Here is a 15529-nt window from a genome sequence, read left to right on the forward strand (position 1 = left end):
AATCCTAAAGGAGAATGAAGGTAACAAATTTTTTTAAAGTTTTTAAAATTTATTTTGAGAGAGAGAGGGAGAGAGAATGAGAACAAGCAGGGTAGGGGCAGAGAGAGAATCTCAAGCAGGCTCCACACTGTCAGTTCAGAGACCTATGTGGGGCTCAAACTCATGAACCAGGAGATCATGACCTGAGCTGAAATCAAGAGTCAGATGCTTAACTGATGGAGCCACCCAGGCATCCCCAGGTTGATAGCAGCTGTAGCAACTTCTTACTACCTTACTTACCTCTTGAGGCAAGGGGAAACAAAAGCAAAAATGAACTACTGGGACTTCATCAAGACAGAAAGCTTCTGCAAAGCAAACAATCAACAAAACTAAAATGCAACCTTCAGAATGGGGAGAAGATATCTGCAAATGACATATCTGATAAAGGGTTAGAATCCAAAATCTATAAAGAACTTATTAAACTAACACCCAAAAAACAATTAATCCAGTCAAGATGCAGGCAGAAGACATGAATATTTTTCCAAAGAAGACTTAAGAAGTGCAACAGACACGTGAAAAGATACTCAACGTCACTAATAATCAGGGAAATACAAATCAAAACCATGATTAGACGGGGACCTGGGTGGCTCAGTTGGTTAAGCATCTGACTTCAGCTCAGATCATGATTTCACAGTTCATGAGTTCGAGTCCTGCATTGGGGTGAGCTTGAGTCCTGCTTCAGGTGAACTCAAGGCCCCCCTTCTCTCTCTCTCTTTCTGCCCCTCAGGGGATTTTCTCTCTTTCCCATTTCTGCTCCTCACTCACTTGTGCCCTCTATCTCTCAAAAGAAAAAAAAGAAAACACTATGAGATTTCACCTCACAGCTGTCATAATGGCTAAAACTAACTACATAGGAAACAACAGGTGTTGGCAAGGATGTGGAGAAAGGGGAACTCTCTTGCACTGTTGGTGGAAATGCAAACTGGTACAACCACTCTAAAAAAGAGTATGGAGGTTATTCAAGAAGTTAAAAGTAGAACTACCCTATGATCCAGCAATTACACTACCAGTTATTTACCCAAAGTATACAAAAATACAGATTTGAATGGGGACATGCACCCTCATGTTTATAGCAGTATTATCAACAACAGCTAAATTATGGGAAGAGCACAAATATCCACTGACTGATGAATGGATAAAGAGGATGTGGTGTGTGTGTATGTGTATGTGTGTGTGTGTATGTGTATGTGTGTGTGTGTGTGTGTGTGTATATATATATATATATATATATATATATATACACACACATATATATAATGGAATATTACTCAGCCATCAGAAAGAACCAAATCTTGCCATTTGCAACAACATGCATGGAGCTAGAGTGTATGATGCTAAGTGAAATGAGTTAATCAGAGAAAGACAAATATCATGATTTCACTCACATGTAGAATTTAAGAAACAAAAGAGATGAACATAGGGGAAGGGAAGGAAATATCTAATATAAAAACAGAGAGGGAGGCAAACCATAAGATTCTCTTACCTATATAGAACTGAGGATTGTTAGAGCAGAGGTGGATAGGAGGACGAGCTAAATGGGGGATGGGCATTAAGGAAGGCACTTGTAATGAGCACAGGGTGTTATATGTAAGTGATGAATCACTAATTCTACTCCTGAAACCAGTATTACATTATATGTTAACTAACTAGAATTTAAATTTGAAACATAAAATATATGTGATAAAAAGTATGAAAATATAAATTGGCTGATGATCAAACCACATTTATAAACAATCCGATTTATAAAAGAATACAATTTCTATAGAAAATTCCTCTTTCACTGAGAAGAGGAACATTTTTAGTATAGTAAATAAACAGAGGTTCAAAAATAGGAAAGAGGCAACCTATAGCTCTTAAAGAAAAAAGAATTTTATAGATGTTGACTATGAAAGGAACAGTTGAGACCAGAGACAGTTATTTAATTAATAGAAATTTCTAAAACATCAAGAGATGTTTTTAAAACCAAACGTTCAGATGTGAGAAATAACTTTTGAGGATCTTATGTACAGCATGGAGTAGATTTTAAGTGTCTCACCACATAGGGGTGGTATGGGTGGCTCAGTCAGTTAAGTATCTGAATTCAGCTCAGGTCATGATCTCATGGTTTGTGGGTTCGAGCCCCTCCATCAGGCTCTGTGGTGACAGCTCAGAACCTGGAGCCTGCTTCAGGTTCTGTGTCTCCTTTTTTCTCTTGCCCTCCCTTGCTCACATTCCGTCTCTATCTCAAAAATAAACATTAAAAAATTTAAAATATTAATAAATAAAATGCCCAGGGGAGCTACAGTTTAAGTATCTCACCACATACACACAAAAAGGTAACTATATGAGGTGGTAGATGTGTTAATTAACTTGATTGTGGGAATCATTCACAATGTATTTTTTTCATTGTTGAAAGAGTATACTTTCAACATGCATCTTCATTGTTTCTTTTTGCACTAATTACAAAAAATTAATGTTTATTTTTTGACAGAGACAGAGTGTGAGTGGGGCAGGGGCAGAGAGAAAGGGAGACACAGAATTCAAAGCAGGCTCCAGACTCCGAGCTGTCAGCGCAGAGCCCAACGTGGGGCTTGAACTCACAAACTGTGAAATCACAACCTGGGCTAAAGTCAGACACAAACTACTGAGCCACCCAGGTGCCCCTATACTCATTAATTTAAATGAAAATATCAAGTAACATTCATGTTGGAATGACAGCTGTTTATTAATTGCAACCGTAGCTAGTTGGCTACTGAAACAAAGATATAGCAAAATCAACAAAAGCATTCTGAGGGGCGCCTGAGTGGCTCAGACAGTTGAGCACCCGACTTGATTTCGGCTCAGGTCATGGTCTCATGGTTCATGAGATCAAACCCCTCAATGGGCTCCACACTGAGAGCACCAATCCAGTTTGGGATTCTCTCTCTCCCTCTCTCTCTGGCCCTCTACTTGCACGCTCTCTCTCCCTCAAATAAATAAGCATTAAAAAAGAAAAAAACAAAAGAGGGGTGCCTGGGTGGCTCAGTCAGTTAAGCGTCTGACTTTAGCTCAGGTCACGATCTCGCAGTTTGAGTTCAAGTCCCGCATCAGGCTGTATACTGACAGCTCAGAGCCTGCAGCCTGCTTCAGATTCTGTGTCTCCCTCTCTCTGCCCTTCCCTGCTCGTGCTCTCTCTGCCACTCAAAAATAAATAAATATTAAAAAAAAGAAAAAAAAAGAAGAAAAAAAATTGTGTGAGAATTAGCTATAATTTTTTAAAATATTTATTTACTTATTTAATCTCTACGCCCAATGTGGGGTCTGAACTCATGATCCCAAGATCAAGAGTCAAATGCTCTACCAACTGAGTCAGCCAGGTGCTCCAATACATACAATTTTTGTTTGCCAATTATACCTCAATAAAACCAGAAAAAAAAAATGTATCTCTCCTTTGACTCAGCAATCCCATTCCTAGAAATTACCCTAAAAATATACCTCCACAACTCAGCAACATATGCACAGAGTTTTTCATTGCAACATTATTTGTAAGAACAAGATCCTGGAAACAACCCAAACATCCATCAACAGGCATTAGCTGAATAAACTATAATCCATCCATATTATGGATTACCATATGGTCATAAACAAAGGATGAAAAAATGTCTAATATTACCATGGAGAACACTTCAGGATGTTTTATTAAATAAATTAATATATTCAATTAATTTATGAAATATCCTATGTTAAATAAAAAATCTACTATTACATTTAGAGTGAGAAAGGCAAGAACTAAGTTTCATGTGTATATGTGTGTTTATAAATTTTTAGGCTGTATTTTGGGGAAAAAAAACCTGGAATGATAAAACGTAAACCAACAAAAAGCAGCTACTCATCTGATGCAGAAGGAAATAGGGCAGCAAAGATAAGGATTGCAACCACACTAATGTGTTACATATTCTAAAGATTAAATTAATTCCAAAAGAAAAAAAGTCCATAAAGATTTCTAGGTATCCTAGTAGACCTACATATCCTGAAGAATCATTCTATCACAGAATATATAAAAAGTGCTAGAAACTTTTATCAATAAAAAGACAGCATAGAATAAAAAGACCACTCAAATCTGAAGTATTTGCTATACAGTTAATATCTAGGGATATACACATATAGGTATATAAAAGACACATCCCATAAAGAAAGCCCAACTTAAAAGAAACACAGGCAACAAACATGAAAGGCATTTCACAGATGAAACATGAATGGCCAATCAACCTAATTAATAGAGAAATATAAATTAAAAATACAATGCAATACCAGATTGCCAACAATGAGGTACCAGACCCAGTGTTACAATATTTAACAACTAAGACTCCTACCTCTCACTAGTTGAAGTTTAAAATGGCACAATTACTTTGGAAAACATTCTGCATTACCTGGATGAGGTGAAGATGTTCATACCATATGACTACTCAGTTCTGCTTGTAAAACTATATCACAGAGGAATTTTTATACACGTGTCAGAAGAAATGTCAAGAATTGCCAAAGTAACACTGCTTATCATATCAAAATATTCAAGACAACCTAAATAATCACAGCCAGAGGATGTATAAACAAGCTGTGGTACATTCCCAAAATAGTAGTAAACGATATAGTAGTAAACAAATAATGAAATGTACCAGAGTCAAAAGTATCAAAGTGAACAAACCTCAAAATACATTAGTGGGTGAACAACAACATCACAAAAATATGTAGAGTTGGCCTCAATTTGTAAAAAGTTCAAAACTAAGCAATGGAACAGTCTATGTGTGATATCACAAAAAATAAATTCAGGATAATAGTTACCTCTAGGGGGCAGGATTGGAAATGCAATTGAGAAAACCTTCAAAATTTCTGATTATACATTTCTTAAGCTACAAAGTACATATATGGGTATCAGTTTCATTATTCATTAAACTGTACATATATATTATATATACTCATGTATAATATATATAATAAAAATAAGTGTAATACTAGTATATTCTAACATATCTATGAAATATTTGGTGGCATAAATCTGAAAAAAAAAACATTTAAAACTTAACTGATTTTCATTTAAATGTTAGTTCATTTTAAAGAATAAAATTCACTTGATAGTTATACTTACAGATTTTCTTAGATGTTGGCCTGTCTTTTAAAGAACAAGTTCCTCCTTCTTCCATCGGAATCTAGAAGAAAAACAAAATTTTAACAACTCCCAAGTATAAACAGTAATACCCCTTCATATCTCCCTCTTAATCCCACCAATTCATCTTACAGTACTTTTCCTTCACATTAATTCAACAAAGATTATTTTAATACTACAAAGAAAAATTTGCCTGTGATGAATAATAAAGTAAACAAAATTTAATAGGTTTTGAAACAGTAAGCAACAGAATAGACACTTGCTAAGAAACTTATGAGAAGTCTTGAAGTAATCATAGTAAATGCAGTTCAAAAGACAAATATATGAATGTAATTTGGAGATTTATTGTTATTCTCTAAATTTTTTTTTTAAATTTTTTTTTTCCACGTTTATTTATTTTTGGGACAGAGAGAGACAGAGCATGAACAGGGGAGGGGCAGAGAGAGAGGGAGACACAGAATCAGAAACAGGCTCCAGGCTCCGAGCCATCAGCCCAGAGCCTGACGCGGGGCTCGAACTCACGCACCGCGAGATCGTGACCTGGATGAAGTCGGACGCTTAACCGACTGCGCCACCCAGGCGCCCCTATTCTCTAAATTTTTTAAGTTGGATATCAATTTATTTATTTTCAGGTTTCTTAAATAATAAAGGCCCTCAGAAGTATATATTTTTGTATAGAACCACTGATTTTGATTTTCATCAATTTCTATGTAATTTCTTATTTTCACTTTTTTTTTCTTTTAGTCTTTTTCTCACTAAAAACCAGAATGTTTCTTAATTTCCAAGAAAGTACGGGAGGTTAAGCATCTTCTTTTGTTGTTTTTGTTGTTGATTTCTAACTTAATGAATTATTAGAAAATGTGACTATGAATCTCTCCTTAGACAAATCTCTTAAACTTTCTTTATGGCTCACTACATGAATTATATTTGCAAGTGTATCATGGACTTACAAAAAAAATATACATTCTCTGATGGTAGGATAAAGTGTTTTAAGTACGATAAAGGAAATTGGATAAAGGAGAAAGCTGCTTACCAAATTGTTTCCCTCTTCTCTTAGGCACAGAGCTAGAGTACATTTCCTAGCCTCCTCTGAAGTCTGTTTGGACATGTGATTTGAATTCTGGTCATAAGCAAAAGTGGTATATGCCACTGCTACCCCTCACCCATAAAAATTTTCCCTAAAACCTCCCACTTCTCTTTCCCTTCTGCCATCTGATGTGAACATACATTTAGAAACATGGAAACCACCAGTTAATGACAGCAAAGTCCCCACCAGCTCAGGTTCCTGAATAACTTTATGCAGTAGAGCCTTTTCTCTAATCCTACTACTCAATCATTTAGAAAGTATTATATATTCAACTCTTAAATAGCACGCAAGCCCCAGACTTGCACCACACACAAGCTGAGAAAGTTATATATACACCAAGGGAAGCACATAATACCAATACCACCTCAGATCTGTTTATAGAGGATAAATGACAGAAAAGATCATTCCAAAGAGAAAAAAAACTAAATTGTTCAAAGAATTTCCCCCCATAATCCAGACGAGTAAGACTTCACAATGCCTGCCAAGCTGGATTTCATAATTGGTATGGATCCGTAACTCAGTATTGCCTCTTCTTCTGTTTTGAATGAATTTTCTATTGCATTTATACTGTCTTTACTCTGACACTATATATTTTATGTATATCTTCTGCTATCTTTTTTTTTTTCAAAATTTGGTTATATTCTACATGTTTCTCTCTCCAATTTAATATTCTTTGAATCTTGATTTTTAAGAAATCAGCTTCTTGGGGCACCTGGATGGCTCAGTTGGTTAAGCATTTTTTCCCCACTTCATTAGGTTTCCTGGTGTGACATGGCAAATTCTGTGAATTCTGAAGTTCTTCCATGTGTCTCCATCTCTCTAGTGATTACCTTCCTATTTTTAACAGTCATATTTAAACCCTACTCCTTTATTTAAAAAAAATTATTATGTGTATTTATTTTGAGAGAGAGAGAGAGACAGACAGAGTGCAAGTGGGGGAGGGGCAGAGAGAGAGGGAGACACAGAATCTGAAGCAAGGCTCCAGGCTCTGAGCTGTCAGCACAGAGCCCGACGCGGGGCTTGAACTCATGGATCGTGAGATCGTGACCTGAGCTGAAGTCGGCCGCTTAACCGACTGAGCCACCCAGGCACCCCATCTTTTCTTTTTTTTTTTAATGTTTATTTTTGAGACAGAGGGAGACAGAGTGTGAGTGGGGGAGGGGCAGAGAGAGAGGGAGACACAGAATCTGAAGCAAGGCTCCAGGGTCTGAGCTATCAGCACAGAGCCCTGACATGGGGCTAGAACCCATGAGTGTGATATCATGACCTGAGTCGAAGTTGGACATTCAACTGACTGAGCCACTCAGACACCCCAAACCTTACTCCTTTAGAATTGGTACTAGTTCAAGGTGGCAATGGAGAAGGATGCTTAACTCACCTCCTCCCACAAACACACCAAATCTACAGCTACATACAGAACAATTTCCTCTGAAAAAAACCCAAAAACTAGTTAAAAGACTCCTTCACAATGGGGGAATGTGAAAAAATCCACATGGAAACAAGTTGTGGGGTCCTGGCTGACTCAGTCACCAGAGCTTGTGACTCTTGATCTCAGGGTCATAAATTTGAGCCCCATGCTGGGTGGACAGAGTATTAAAACAAACAAACAAACAAACAAACAAACAAACAAAAAAAATCTTAAAAAAAAAGTTGGAGAGGCTGAGGCACAATTTCACCACAAATCCTGTCATGGGCTGATAGCAACCCACAATTCAGAGGGAACCCACAACTCTAAAATTCTCCCTGAAGAGCAAGTGCTTTGAACCCTACAACTAATACCTTACCTTTTAAGACCTGCACCTGACAGACAATAATAAAACATCAAGTTCTGTATGCCAATGGGACTTGTGTCTATGAGAATAACAAGGCTATGGAAAACTGAGCAACAGTTCTTAAGGGGCTCACACAGGCTCCCTGTAGCTACAACTCAGGGTCTAGAAATGAGGCAGCCCACTGAAATACCCAAGTTTTTTGTAAAAGAAGCCTATGATCATTATATCTGCAGCCTGGGGCTTCTAATTAAACTCACATTAAAGGACCAACTTTAATCCTTTCCAGAGACATCAGAGACTGGGTGCTATCTTTGTGCTCACCCTCCGACCCACTCCAGGTAACTAGTATCTCCCAATAAGGAGACCGTGCACATGTCTGGTGCCCTGGGTTTTGTGGCTGCTGCCCAGGGGACACCCTTGATTACTTAGCTCTGGCAGGCAACAGGTTCCAGGCTCAGACCTTGCATTTGTAGGTCCCATAGGACTGTAACAAACAGAAAAAGAGTTCTGAAACAGCTACCCCGGCAGGGGACAGGAGTGAGAGAAAGCAGAATGAAATGCAACCCCAATCTTTCTATGAAAGAGGCTTATCTAATTATCTTAAATCTTCAGCCTGAGGGGCAGGATTCTAAGTAACACACATTTACAGGCCTACTGAAATATTCTCCCAAGACTGCAGAGCCCAGCAGGAACCACCTTCACACTCTCCTTCTGCCATTTTCCAGGCTGCAGGTACTGCCGGAAAACAATGCCAATGCACACGTAGAGCCCCAGTTTTTGCAGCTGCTGCCCAGGGGATGTCCTTTGATCATCAGCTCTGGTAACCCCCAGAGCTCTCTTAGGTCCCACAGGACTGTAACAAAGAGTTCTTAACCAGCTACCTATCCAGGGACTAATGATGAGGCAGACCAAAACATCTATTGTTCTGTGGAAGAGGCCTATTAGCTTATATTAACACCTGTAACCAGAGGGGCAAGCTTGTAATTAAACACACATCTAGGGGCCGCCTGCAATCATCTCCAGATAGCGTAGAGGCCAGCAGGTACCATCTTCACACTCTCCCTCTGCCATGCCCTACATTGTTGGTGTCACCAAGAAAGGAACTTGTATAAACACCCAGCACCCTGTCTTTTGTGGCTGCTGCCCAGAGGACACATCCTTCGATAGGCTGGCTCTGCTGGAGAGCAGGGTTTAGGTTCACAGATCCAACAGGAATACAGCAAATAGAGAAACACTTCCTAACTGGCTATCACATCAGGGCTCCGAGCAGAGGGAACAGACAGATGCTCACCTCCAAGTCTTACCATCAAAGAGGTAAATTTGCATACTTTAAAAAATCCCACCTGAGGGTGTGGCTTCCAATCAAACAATCTGGTTACTGACTGAGATCCTTCCCAGTGGGACACTGGCAGGTTTTGGCATACACTCAACTACTGGGAGCTACTAAAAATAAAGCAGACTACTTGGAAAATCACAAAGGTTTGAGAGACAACAAAGAGATAGGGCAGGATTTGAACAGATTTTATTTCGCACTCAAGGCCCTACCTCCGAGACTAGCAGTGTCTGTTTTATCTAACACACAGAAACCAACAAAGTCAAAGCATTTGAAGACACAGAACAGCATGTTCCAAACAAAAGAAAGAAAAAAAAAACAACTTCAGAAAAACCCATCAGTGAAATGAAGATAAGTGATTTATCTGGTAAGAGTTCAAAATAACAATCATAAAAATGCTCTCCCTGAGGTCAGAAGCACAATGCAAGAACTAAGAATTTCAACAAAGGAATAGAAAATATAAGAAATTACCAAACAGAAATCACAGAGCTAAGGAATACAATAACTGAAAAATGTAATAAAAGGAATAGAAAACTTGATGAAGCCAAAGGATAAGGAATTCAAAGACAGGTCAGTGGAATTTATCAAATCAGAGGAGCAACAACAAAAAGGAATTAAAAAAGTGTAAATAGTATAAGGGATTTGGGGACAATATAAAATAAACCAATATTTATATAATAAGAGCTCCAAAAGAAAAATAAGGACACAGGGACAGAAAACTTATTTCAAGAAATTATGGCCATCAACTTCCCTAACTTGGGGAATGAAACAGACATCCAGAGCCAGGAAGAACTTGGAGTTCCAAATAAGCTGAACCCAAAGAGACCCACATCAAGATACATAATTAAGTGATCAAAGATAAAGACAAGAAGAGAATTTTAAAAGCAGCAAAAGAAAAACAACTTGTTACATACAGGAAAACCCCATAAAACCATCATCAGACTTTTCAGGAGAAACTCTGCAGGCCAGAAGAGAGAGGCACAATATATTCAAAGAAAAAAAACTATCAACCAAGAATATTCTACCCAGTAAAGGTGTCCTTCAGAATAGAAGGAGAGATAAGCAGAAGCTAAAGGAGTTCATCTCCACTAGACTTGGCTTTATAAAAAATGTTAAAGGGATTTCCTTAAGCTGAAATAAAAGTTATCAATTAATAACAGGAAAACATATGAAGGTATAAATTTTACTAGTAAAGGTAAAAATATACTAAATTTCAAAAAATATTGTAAAGGCTAATATTGAAAAGTTAATAAAGCTAGTATGAAAGTTAAAGACAAAAGTAGTAAAAACAACAACTACAATAATTTGTTAATAAATACATAAGATGAAAAGAAGTTGTGGCATCAAAAACATAAAATGTTGGGGGGTTAGTAAAACTGTAGAGCTTAAAAAAGCATTTGAACTTAAGTTTTTATCACCTTAAAATGGACCATTATCAGAACCCTCATGGTAACCACAAAGCAAAAGCCTATAGTAAATAAACAAGACATGAAAAGAAAAGAAACTAAGCATAACACAATAGAAAAATCATTAAATTACCAAGGAACAGAGCAAGAGAAGAAACAAAGGACTTATAAACCAACCAAAACATGAGTAAAATGGCAATAAACCCATGTCTATCAATAATGACAAATATAAATGGACTAAATTTCTCCAATCAAAAGAGACAGAGTGACCAAATGGGTTAAAAAAAAAAAAAAAAGACCCATGTATATGCTGCCTTTGAGAGACTCATTTCACACATAAGGACACACACACATACTGAAAGTGAAATGATGGAAAAAAGACATTTCATGAACATGGAAACCAAAAGAAAACTGGAATAGATACACATATATCAGACAAAATAGACTTTAAAACAAGACTATTGTAAGAGGCAAAGAGGGTCATAGTATAATGAAACAGGGTGAATCCAAGAAGAAAATACACCTTTTGAAAATATGTATGTACCCAACATAGGAGTAGCTAAATATGTAATTGTAGGGTACTTTAATACCCCATGTTCATCAATTGACAGATCCTCCAGACAGAAAATCAATAAGGAGACACTGGCTTAAATGACACTTTACATCAGATGTACTAAACAGACATATACAAAGCATTTCATCCAAAAACAATAGTGTACACATTATTTTCAAGCACATACTAAATATTTTCCATGACAGACTGTGTATTAGGCCACACAACAAGTCTTATTAAGTTTACTAAGACTGAAACCACATCAAGCATGTTTTGAAACCGTAATGATATGAAAATTTACAAGGAGGAAACTGGGAAATTGACAAATACATGGAGATTAGACAACATGCTCCTAAACAACCAATGGATGAAAAAATAATTTAAAAAATTTTAAGTATCTTGACACAAATAAAAATGGAAATACAAAATAACAAAACTTTTGGGATGCAGCAAAAACAGATCTAAGTGGGAAGTTTGTGGTGATAAACACCTACCTTAAGAAACAAGAAAGATCTCAAACAACCTAACTTTATATCTCAGGGAACTAACAAACTGAACCTACAGTTAGTAGAAGAAAGTAAATAACAAAGATCAGAGTAGAAATAAATGAATTAGAAACTAAAAAGACAATACAAAAGATTAATGAAACTGAGAGTTGGTTGTTTGAAAAGATAAAAAAAAAAAAAAATGATGAACTGTTCAGCCAGACTCAACAGGGGAAAAAAGAGAACGGACTCAAAATCAGAAATTAAAGAGATGTTATAACTGATAACAGAGAAACACAAAAGATCATAAGAGACTACTACAAACAATGATAAATCAACAAACTGAATGACCCAGAAGAAATTAATAAAATTCCTAAAACATGCAACCTACCAAAATTGATTCATTAAGAAATCGAAAATATGAATAGCACCAGTTACTAGTAAAGAGAATGAATCAGTAATCAAAAACTCCCCAATAAGCAAAAGTCCAGGACTAATGGCTTCACTGGTGAATTCTATCAAACTAACAAACATTTAAAAAATTACTACAAATCCTTATTAAAAATCTTAAAAAAAAAAAATAATAAAGGAACACTTCCAAACTCATTGTATGAGTATTACCTGTTACCAAAAACAGAAAAGAACACAAGTAAAGGAATTACAGCACAATATCCCTAATGCAACATATATTTAAAAATCCTGAAAAATATTAGCAAACTGAATTTAACAATACATTAAAAGGATTATATACAATGATCAAGTGAGATTCATTCCAGGAATGTAAAGATGGTTCAACACTGAAGTATAAAAATCATATGATCATTTCAAAAGATGCAGAAAAAGTATTTGTCAATATTTGACACTCATTCATGATTAAAACTCGCAATAAATGAGTATAGAAGGAACACACCTCAACAGAATAAAAGCCATATATGTTAAACCTGTAGCTAACATCCTACTCAACAGTGCTTAAGTTTTTCCTCCATGATCAGGAACAACACAAGGATGTCTACACTCACCACTTTTATTCAACATAACACTAAAAGTCCTAGTTAGAGCAATCAGGCAAGAAAAAGAAATAAAATGCATACAAAACAGAAAAGAACAATTAAAATTATCTTCGTTTGCAGATAAAAGGATACTACATATAGAACACACTAAACATTCCACCAAGAAACTGTTAGAAATAATAAATTTAGTAAAGTTGCAGGATACATAACATATAAAATCAATTTCATTTCTATACACTAATAATGAACTATCAGAATGAGAAATTAAAGAAACGATCCCATTTACAACTGCATCAAAAAGGATAACATACCTAAAAATTTATTTATCACAGAGGTGAAAGATCTGTACACAGAAAACTGTAAGACATTGGTGAACAGAAGACACACTAAAAAAAAAGAAAGAAAAGACACAAACAAATGGAAAGATAATCCATGTTCACGATTGCAAGAATTTATCTTGTTAAACTGCCCATAGTACCCAAAGCAGATCCAATGCAATCTCTACCAAAATTCCAAGGTACTTTTCATAGAAGTAGAACAAATAATTCTAAAACTTGTATGGAACCACAAAAGACCCTAAATAACCAAAGCTTGAGGAAAAGAACAAAGCTAGAAGCATCACACTTCCCAATTTCAAACACTATTAAAAAGCTATGGTAATCAACACAGTATGGTACTGGCATAAAATAGGCATAAGAGAAATCAGAGAAGTAAATACATATATAATGGCCAACTAATTTACAACAAAGGAGCCAAGAATGTACTGTAGGGAAAGGACAGTCTCTTCAATAAATGGTGCTGGAAAACTGGATAGCTAAATGCAAAAGAATGAAAATGGACTCCTATATTACACCATACACAAAAATTAACTCAAAATGAAATAAAGACTTGAACATAAGGCCTGAAACCATAAAGTTGCTAGAAGAAAACCTAGGAGATAAGTTCCTTGACATTGATCTTGGCAATGATTTTTTGCGTTTGACACCAAAAACAAAGGTAATTAAAGCAAAACTAAACAAGTGAGGCTACATCAAACTAAAAAAAACTTCTGCACAGCAAAGGAAACCAAAAACAAAATGAAAAGGCAACCTACAGAATGGAAGAAAATATTTGTAAACCATTTATCTAATAAGGGGTTAATATCCAAAATATGTAAATAACTCCTAAATCTCAAAGCAAAAAACAATCTAATTAAACAATAGGCAGAGGAACTGAACAGACTTTTTTCCAAAGATGACCTAGAGATGGCCAACAGGTACATGAAAAGGGTGCTCAATACCATGAATCATCAAGAAAATGCAAATCAAAACCACAATGAGACAGCACCTCACACTTGTTAAAATGGCTAATACCAAAAAAAAAAGAACTAACAAGTATTGGCAAGGATGTGGAGAAAAGGAAGCCTTGTGTACTGTTGGTGGGAATGTAGATTAGTCAGCTGCTATGTCAGACAGTATAGAGCATCCTCAAAAAAGAAAAACAGAACTACCATGGGATCCAGCAAATCCACTTCTAGTAATTTCTCTAAAGGAAATGTAGAAGGAGAGGAGGAAGATGGCGGCGTAGGAGGACGCTGGGCTCACCGCGCGTCCTGCTGATCACTTAGATTCCACCTACACCTGCCTAAATAACCCAGAAAACCGCCAGAGGATTAGCAGAACGGAGTCGCCGGAGCCAAGCGCAGACGAGAGGCCCACGGAAGAGGGTAGGAAGGGCGGCGAGGCGGTGCGCGCTCCACGGACTGGCTGGAGGGAGCCAGGGCGGAGGGGCGGCTCCCCGGCCAAGCAGAGCCCCCGAGTCTGGCTTGCAAAAAGCGGAGGGGCCTGATGGACTGTGTTCCGACAGCAAGCGCGACTTAGCGTCTGGGAGGTCATAAGTGAACAGCTCTGCTCAGAAAGCGGGAAGGCTGGAGGACAAAGGGAAGGAGAGCTGCTGAGCCCCCTGACGACAGAGCTCAGTTTGGTGGGGAACAAAGGCGCTCGCCAGCGCCATCTCCCCCGCCCATCCCCCAGCCAAAATCCCAAAGAGAACCAGTTCCTGCCAGGGAACTTGCTCGCTCCGCGCAAACACCCAACTCTGCGCTTCTGCAGAGCCAAACCTCCGGCAGCGGATCTCACTCCCTCCTGCTGCCACAGGGCCACTCCTGAAGTGGATCACCTAAGGAGAAGCAAGCTAAGCCTGCCCCTCCTGCCCCTGTGCACCTTGCCTACCCACCCCAGCTAAGACGCCAGATCCCCAGCATCACAAGCCTGGCAGTGTGCAAGTAGCCCAGACAGGCCACCCCACCCCACAGTGAATCCTGCCCCTAGGAGAGGGGAAGAGAAGGCACACACCAGTCTGACTGTGGCCCCAGCGGTGGGCTGGGGGCAGACATCAGGTCTGACTGCGGCTCCGACCACCAACTCCAGTTATACACCACAGCACAGGGGAAGTGCCCTGCAGGTCCTCACCACGCCAGGGACTATCCAAAATGACCAAGCGGAAGAATTCCCCTCAGAAGAATCTCCAGGAAATAACAACAGCTAATGAGCTGATCAAAAAGGATTTAAATAATATAACAGAAAGTGAATTTAGAATAATAGTCATAAAATTAATTGCTGGGCTTGAAAACAGTACAGAGGACAGCAGAGAATCTCTTGCTACAGAGATCAAGGGACTAAGGAACAGTCACGAGGAGCTGAAAAACGCTTTAAAGAAATGCATAACAAAATGGAAACCACCACGG

At 37.8% G+C, this 15529-nt stretch overlaps 1 protein-coding gene across 2 annotated transcripts in view; it reads right to left on the reverse strand.

Moving 5' to 3' along the window:
* The window catches only part of REDIC1 (regulator of DNA class I crossover intermediates 1), a 108626-nt gene that overhangs the window by 20649 nt on the left and 72448 nt on the right, over nt 1-15529 (reverse strand). For both annotated transcript variants that reach the window (XM_086713665.1, XM_025930579.2), the window contains exon 11: nt 5141-5201. In XM_086713665.1, the coding sequence (XP_086569791.1) occupies nt 5141-5201 (61 nt within the window). The remainder of the gene's footprint in view (nt 1-5140; nt 5202-15529) is intronic.

This window comes from Puma concolor, chromosome B4 (genome assembly GCF_028749965.1).
Source record: "Puma concolor isolate L17-30 chromosome B4, mPumCon1.1.hap2, whole genome shotgun sequence".
Taxonomy (NCBI): Eukaryota; Metazoa; Chordata; class Mammalia; order Carnivora; family Felidae; genus Puma; species Puma concolor.